Source organism: Narcine bancroftii, chromosome 4, assembly GCF_036971445.1.
Source record: "Narcine bancroftii isolate sNarBan1 chromosome 4, sNarBan1.hap1, whole genome shotgun sequence".
NCBI classification, from domain to species: Eukaryota; Metazoa; Chordata; class Chondrichthyes; order Torpediniformes; family Narcinidae; genus Narcine; species Narcine bancroftii.
The window spans coordinates 101,806,324-101,814,683 of record NC_091472.1 but is presented as its reverse complement, the minus strand read 5'-3'; the positions used below and the strand labels follow the sequence as shown (position 1 = coordinate 101,814,683).

The window sequence follows — 8,360 nt, the reverse complement described above, 5'->3', positions numbered from 1 at the left end:
TCCTCTCTCCATTTTTAGCAAGTAGTCTTTCTTGTTAGTCTTGTGTGCTTTTGAAGCTAATCCTTACAATACTGTGAGGATGTGGAGACACAGAGGAGACTCCAGATGCTGGAACCTGGGGGAATAAACTCTCTGCTGAAGAAATTCAGTAGGTTGAGCAGTTTCAGTGGGAGAAAAAGAATGAGAAACCGCCTTGATGAAGATTTCAGGCCAAAACATTGGGAACTCTCCTCCACTGATGCTGCTCAACCTGATAAGTTCCTCCAGCAGGTTATTTACTGTGAGCATATGGTTACCATTTTGAGTTAATGTTTGCATATTTCCTCATCTTACAGACACAATTGCCTTATGGATATCTGTAAAAGTGGAACCCACTCCTTACCCAGGATTAGCCTGGATTTGGTCAATCTGTTGGTGGGACCTTACTGTGGGCAACTTAGTTGCTATGTTTCCTACATTACAACATTTTATTGGACATAAAACTCTCAGGATCAGTGCTAAATAAATGCAGTTCATTCAACTATTTATCAATGCCCACCTTCTGTGGGGTTCTATATATATCCTAACCAAGAACTAAATGATCAGATTGTGTTCAGACTCATTGTGTCCTGCCACATTATGGTCCATTTACAGCATGAACTCCTGCTGTGTTATATCTCCCTCTTTCACAGGAGGACCAGCTCGCGGTCACTCTGAGGTTTGATATCCTACAAACTCCTCAGGTTCTCACATGATGGGGAGCTTCAGGAGAGTCTGGTGTGATGGCTGCCTTGACCTGTTGACACTGCTTGTTATAGGTGGTGGGTCGCATGGGGTGGGGGTGTCACATTGGTGAAGCTCATACAGCTGCTGCCTCACAGCTCCGTCGACCCTGGTTCAATTAAGACTTCCAGTACTGTCTGCATGCAGTTTGCACATTCTCCTGGTGACTGGGTGGGTTTCCTCCAGCTGCTCCGGTTTCCTGCCACATCCCAAAGAAATGTGGGTTGATCAGTTATTTGGTCGCTACAACTGACCCCCTGTGTTAGTAAGCATTAGAATCTTAGGCAGTTGGTGGGATTATTTTACAGTGAGAATGGATGGGGAACTGAGATTACTGCAAGTCAGCATTGACTCGGAGACCAAATGGCCACCTACTATATCACTATATCACTAATGAAGAAGGTTTTCAAGGATTGCAGAGGGATTTGGGCTGCTTAGAAAAGTGGGCTGAAAAATGGCAGATGGAATTTAATGCTGATAAGTGTGAGGTGCTTCATTTTGGTAAGAAGAATCAGAACAGGACATACGTGGTAAATGGGAGAGCATTGAGGAATACAGAAGAGCAGAAAGATTTAGGAGTAACGGTACATCGTTCCCTGAAGGTAGAAACTCACGTGAATAGGGTGGTGAAGAAGGCTTTTAGTATGCTGGCCTTTATCAATCATTGCATGGAATATAGGAGTTGGGAGGTGATGTTGAGATTGTATAAGACGTTGGTGCAGCCTAATTTGGAGTTCTGTGTGCAGTTCTGGTCACCTAATTATAGGAAGGATATAAACAGAGTGGAGAGAGTGCAGAGAAGGTTTACCAGAATGTTACCTGGGTTTAAGCATCTAGAGTATAGGGAGAGATTGGACAGATTAGGTCTTTATTCTTTGGAGCGTAGAAGGTTGAGAGGGGATTTGATAGAAGTATTTAAGATTATGAAAGGGAAAGACAGAGTGGATGTGGATAGACTATTTCCGTTAAGAGGAGGAAAGATTAAAACAAGAGGACATGAGTTAAGAATTAAGGGGCAGAGGTTTAGAGGTAACATGAGGGGGAACTTCTTTACTCAGAGAGTGGTAGCCGTGTGGAATGAGCTTCCGGGAGAAATAGTGGCGGCGGAGTCAATTGTATTATTTAAGAAAAGGTTGGACAGGTATATGGATGAGAAGAAGATGGAGGGTTATGGACATTGTGCAGGGAGGTGGGACTAGAAAGGGGTGTTTGGTTCGGTGCAGACTAGAAGGGCCTAATGGCCTGTTTCCGTGCTGTAAATTGTTATGTTATGTTATGTGATATGGAGTTTGCCAGGTCAGATGTGTCCCAACACTCGATAACTGATTTCCCAGCAATCCTGGTGGCTTGGGGAATACCCTCAGTCTGGATCCTAAGGTCCATCAACAGCAATATTAGGGCCGTGATAATATTTGCTTACATTGTGTCTATGAGCCTCTGCGTGTACACAGTGAGCATTGTGTGCTGTGGCAGCAGAGATCTCTGTCCCTCTGACCATGCAGATCCAACATGCAAGTCCTCAGCAGACCTTCCAGGAGTATTTTGCATGAATACAAGTGCCTCAGGTACAAAATCCCGTACATCTCTGGTTGAGGACGGGATCTGCAAGATCAGAAAACCTTGCTACTGAAGGAATGGAAGGAGCCAGGCAGCCAGTAGCGCTTGTGCTTGCACCTTCTCATCCATGCTCCACGACTCACCCTGCACTCCTTCCATAACCTCTCTATTTACATCTTTCGGGTCGTGTGTAGCTGTGCTCGGAAGAGGTGGGGATAGTGATGCAGGTGCTTGTTCGGGGACACTGCACGATAGGAGACTGTTCTTCCATTCCTGAGTAAGCAGACAAAAAAAAGTGTCAAATAACTCCTCCCTAATGCACCACACCCCTTCCCTACTTCCACACCCCACCTCCATTATTGCTCTGAGCATTCAGGTGTGTTGGCAGACTCTACTCTGGCACTCACATCCCTGAGATGGCATCCCACCCTAAGCTCAGAACACACATTGACATATGTCGCACTGAGGGAGTGCCACATTGCTGGATGTGCAATCTTCCACATGGTACCTCAAACTGAGGCTCTATCTTCACTCTCAGATGCACATTAATTATTTAATGGCACAACTTGTGAAAAGAGTAGAGGAGTTTCTTTGATGTCTTGGCAATCATTTATCATTGAACCAACCAAGAACAGATAACAGGGTCATGAATTGTCTGGGTGATTATGAAAGCTTTCTGTCCAAACTGGCTACTACATTTCCCCCGCTTGCAAAGTGACTGCAGAATGAAAGTCGCGCAACACGTTGGGATGCCCCACAGTAATCAAAAGTGCAATATTACAATCAATAGTGTTACCAGAGCAAAAAAAAAACAATCTGCTGAAGGAACTCAGCAGGCTGAGCAGTGTACATGGAAGAAAAGAACGGTTGACGTTTTGGGTCAGAACCCTTCATCAAAACAGGTTTCTAGAAGCAGTTGGGAACTCTGAAAAGATCACACGGCCAAGGTGTTCCTATTCATATGTGGTCCCTTGGGCCATTTCTATTCTGGCAGGTTGAATTTGGGTCACCTTCTGTTCCTATCATTGAAACTTTTTTCTCCATTTCCGAGTTAACAGCTTTATATTCTACACCTTGAATATGTGAAAATACACTACCCTTCCTTGACTAATTTTGATTGGCACTTGTTATTTTTAGCCATTTTTTTTGTCTCGCCCTTCTGAATCTCTCTAAATCAGGGTTTATAATTTCCACCACATGGTGTTCATGCTCCCCTCCCAGCCCTTCAGCTTGCCCAGAATGTTCCCCTCTCACCCCTTCAACTTTTCCCATAAAATTTTACAAGGACACTTTTTAACCTCCTTTCTTAAATTATGATCTTGTTCACCATTCTTTTAATTTATGCATGAAAGATTTGCTGATGTTGAAATTGAGAGAGATAAACGTACAAAATTATGAGTGGAATTACCAGACATTTTTTTCCTGAACATTGAAGTGTGAGAAGGCTTTGCCACAGCTTTCCCAATAGTAAAGCAGCCATGAATATACACCACAGGATTATCACAGGAAAAGGATAAGACCATGAGGTCCCTCAAGCCAGTTCCACTGCTCAATTAGGTCCTGCCATACTTCCCCAGCTTGGCTCAGTTTGATTTTATTGATCTGAGCTTTCAAAATTTCTGCTGGCCTTTTTCTTCCAACAGCACTTTGAGCGATGCCAAGAAATGGGGATCTGTTGCGGGAAGACTTTCTACCACCTGTCTTCATAATATATCACAGACAAACTTAGTCTATCTAACAGTATTCCTCCTTGTTTTCAGGGAATAGTTGGACAGACTGAATTTGTATCCCCTGGATTAGAGAAGAATGAAAAAGGACTTGACAGTGTGGATGTGGAGCTCTAGTCTGGTCTTGTGGAGTTTGCAGGAGCTTTCCCATGGAGGATCTGGTTTCCCCCCAACTCAGCCATAGATTTCCTCCAAGGCTCTGTTGGGCAGCATCACTACCTGTGGGTTTCCACCTGCAGACATTGGAGGGCAGACATCTGAGAAAAGATAAAAGGCTGTTTCACTGAGCTGAGTGATTGTAGGAAAAGATATCATGTGATTAGAACCTCCAGCCAGTCAGCAAATCCCTTCATAGGTTTTAATAGAAAAAGGAAAGGAAAATTGTTCCCTCTGGAATTGTGGTCAATAATCAGCAAGACCTAGTTGAGAGAAGAATGAAAAGAATTCTTGCAGTTTGGAAAGAATTGCCTTGGAGGAAATACCAACACTTATAAACAGGACAAAAATGAGGTATAGGAATTAACTCAGGAGAGTTCAGAACTTACAAAATGATCCCACCACCAGACAAATCTTCCCCTCTCCTCTCTGCTTCCCAAAGGGGTTGCTCCCTCCGCGACTCCCTTGTCCATTCATGCCTTCCCACCATTGCCCCCTCGGTACCTACCCCTGTGACTACAATTGCTACATTTGTGTCCTCATCTCCATCACCACCATTCAGTGCCCCAAACAGCCCTTCCAAGTGAAGCCACACTTCACTTGTGAATCTGTAGGTGTCATCTACTACATCTGGTAGCCTCCATGACATTGGAGAGACAGGGCGAAGACTGGGAGACTGTTTCTACAGCACCTTCACTCTGTCTGCTGCAATAACAAAGGTCTCCCAGTGGCCAACCATTTTAATTCCAAACATCATTCCCACACTGACATGTCTGACCATGGTCTCGAGAACTGCCAAACTGGCTGCTGCAAGTTGGAGAAGCAACATTTTATTTTCCATCTTGGTACTCTCCAACCAGACAGCATTAACATGAACTTCCCCAATTTCCATTCACCCATCTCTCCTAGGACTCTCACTTTTCCTACCCCTCTGTCTCCTTGTCTCCAGGTCCCCTATGACTTCTCAACTTTTTTCTCTCTCACACGTATCCACCCTTTCATCTGTTAGCCTGGGCTCCACTCCCTGGCCCTACCTCCCATCTCTCCACAAACTTCACCTTTCTAATCAGGCACCTGCCTGTATTTGCTTATACCTGTTGAAGGAGCCAGGCCCGAAAAGTGGATTACCCTCTACTTCCTGCAGATGCTACATGTCCTGCTGAGTTTCTCCAGCACATTTGTGTATTGAAGAATTTAAGCAGTCAGACAGACAGAACATTGTGAAAGAGTCGACTTGGTGCTGCCTCTTGTATCTCACTGAATGATTCCCACAGTTGCATACCTAATTGTGCCAACACATGTCTATATTTCTGAGAGAGTAAATTGTGTGATATAAAATGTTTTTCTCCTGGGTCCCTGACAATGTTGGAATACTATTATGCAAGTATGGTGAACAATCATGTTGTGAAAAAAGCACATCAGTGCTTCTACTTCCTGAGGAAGTTGGGTATGACATTGGAAACCCTGGCAAATATTTTTACACATGTGTGGTGGAAAGTGTGCTGACTGGATGCATCACTGGACACCAATACCCCGAGTGCAAAGCTCGGCAAAAGGTAGCAGACTCACCCCAGGACATCACAGGCAAAACTCTCTCCACCATCGAGAACATCTATGGGGAACGCTACCATCGGAGCTCAACTTCTGTTCTCACTGCTACCATCAGGAAAGAGGTATAGGTGTCACAAGACTCACACCCTCAGGTTAAGGAACAGCTACTACTCCTCAACAACAAACTCAATTATGGATTCATTTAAGGACTCTTACTTTTGCAGTTTATTAATTTTTTTCTCTCTGTATTGCACAGTTTGTTTACATTATTTGTTTAAATGTGTACATTGTTTACAGGTTTTTTTGCACTATCAATAAGGGGTGATTCTGCCTCACGCCCAGGAAAAAAAATCTCAGGGTAGTATGTGATGCCTTTTACATAGTCTGACAATAAATCTGAAATCTGGTAAAGCTGTAGGACACAGTTTCAGGGACCGCGTTGCTTTATACCATAAGTGAAGTTCACGTCTGTTGGTTGAGTGAAAAGAGGATGGTGGTGTGGGAGAAGGATGGTACAGCCTTTTGAGTTTGGAAAAGTTCCACACAATCGATTTTCCCAATTCCCTGCCCAGTTATGTTCAAGGATACCAAGGGGTGCCCAGTGGAAAATGTGACTGACCTGCTCCACTTTACAGTGTTCCTTGATTATGTTCAAGCAGGGATATAGGTCTGCAGATGTTATAAGAAGAGAACACAACCTGATATCATACCAATCTGTGACCCATACTCTACACCAGTAACTGAAGTTGTTACAATGCTCATATATTTGAAACAATTTCAAAACATCAGTGCAGCAAGATTACAATGGTAAGTTGCAGATTGTATGTAACCTGCTCTGTTGGTACACTTCAATGGACCTGTTTTACATATGCTCTTGGATAGTGTAGACTAAGAAACTTTGCAGACAGCCTAAGCATCTCAGGTTGGTGGTTCTGATTATACTGAACAAAATCTTGTTCCTTTTATAATCCAGGCTGCTATAGTTATGCCGATATGCGTCAGGAACCAGATATGTGTGCTTTGCTTCCAAAGGTTAACTGAGAAAATAACTGGTAATGTGAAGAACAGAACAATAATTCCACAGACAACAACATTATTCAAAAAATACACAAATTATCATCTGGCTTGGTGAAATCAAACTGCTCTCTTCTGACTGATCTTGTTCTGAATGTGGTGAAAGTTTTGTTCTTGCAGTTTATCTTTGATTGTTGGTGTCCCTGAGTCTTTCTTGTCTCATTCAGTGAGCAGAGTGTGGCTGTTATGGAGCACATAGCTAGATGAACAAAACAGAGACCTCCCAACACAATCCATTGGTGCAACAGACTCAAAATCTTCTTACTGTGAATATGACATCAAAAATGAACTTGCTGGCAATTTTAATCACCTTGGTGCCATTTAAATAAGTGAATAAATTTAATATAAAAAATCAAAACAGGTATTTCAGGCAAAACAAATACAGTGAAAGTCACAAGAGTTAGGTTCATGCTGAGAATTTGGAGACATTTTATGAAAGTGTCCACTGATGAGAGGGTGTAATGGGAAAAAGCCATTAAGTTAAAATGATGTTTTTTTAATATAAAATCAACCAGTAATGGAGGAGGATTGAAAGAGAATTGAAAACAAAATCTAACCAATGGAGAGGAAAAAAGGCCTGTGAATCAACAGGAGCAAATACATGAGTAGTGTCAAATAACAGAGAGGTTATAGGTGCTGGGAAAAATGAGGGATCATGATTGTTGATTATGGGGGAGAGCTGGTGTGTGAAAACAAAGTCCGTTGATGCTGTGATTGTAGTCAAAGCACAGAAATGATGGGAGAACTCAATAGTTCTCGCACCGTCCATAGGAGGTAACGATATTTAACTGACATTTTGGGCCTGAGCCCTTCTTCAAGGTATGAGTAAAAAGCAGGGACAAAAGCTGGGAAGAATGAAAAGAGGATGAGTACAGTTCAATAGACAATAGGGGCTTATTGGATATGATAGGAGGACAAGAGAGAGGAAAGGTGAGAATTGACTGGTGTAGGGAGGGGTTGATTTTAGCACTGGGGAGGCAGAGCTGCAGGGGAAGGAGTCAGAGGGAAAAGGGAAAAGAGAGAGAGAGAGAGAGGAAAGGAGACATATGGAAAGATGGGAGGGAGTGCTAATGGAAACCGGAGAAACTGATGTTAATTCCATCCAGTTGGAGGGTGTCCAGATGGAATACAAGGTGGTGTTCCTCCAATTTGTGGGTGATCTCAGTCTGGAAGTGCACGAAGCCATGTCAATAAGAGAATGGGATGGGGAATTGAAATGGTGGCCATTGAGAGATCCCCACTGAAGGTAAAAACTCCATTATTATCACATAATACTACATTTAGAATGTAATATACATGAAATCCTTTAACTTTTGTCTTCCGTAAGGGTGACAGAGAGTCACCACTTTGTCCAGCATCCCTCACCGGGAACCTACGGAATCTGGTGTTATAAAGGCAGTCTCCCTCCAAGTACAAACCAGTTCTGTGCCTGCAGCAGAGCCAAATTGCTCAATGAAGTGATCTCCCAGTCTGCATCCAGCCTCTCCAATGCAGAGGAGATCATAACGAGAGCACCAGATGCAGTAGAATGAT

General features: G+C 43.2%; 1 protein-coding gene across 1 annotated transcript in view; it reads right to left on the bottom strand.

The window, feature by feature from the left end:
- Positions 1–289: 289 nt before the first annotated feature.
- The window catches only part of LOC138762381 (metabotropic glutamate receptor 1-like), a gene marked incomplete at its 5' end in the record, with an annotated part of 67,312 nt that continues 59,241 nt past the window's right edge, over positions 290–8,360 (bottom strand). Inside the window, 2 exons of the mRNA XM_069936148.1 lie at positions 290–961; positions 2,463–2,592. Of these exons, the coding sequence (XP_069792249.1) occupies positions 2,490–2,592 (103 nt within the window). The remainder of the gene's footprint in view (positions 962–2,462; positions 2,593–8,360) is intronic.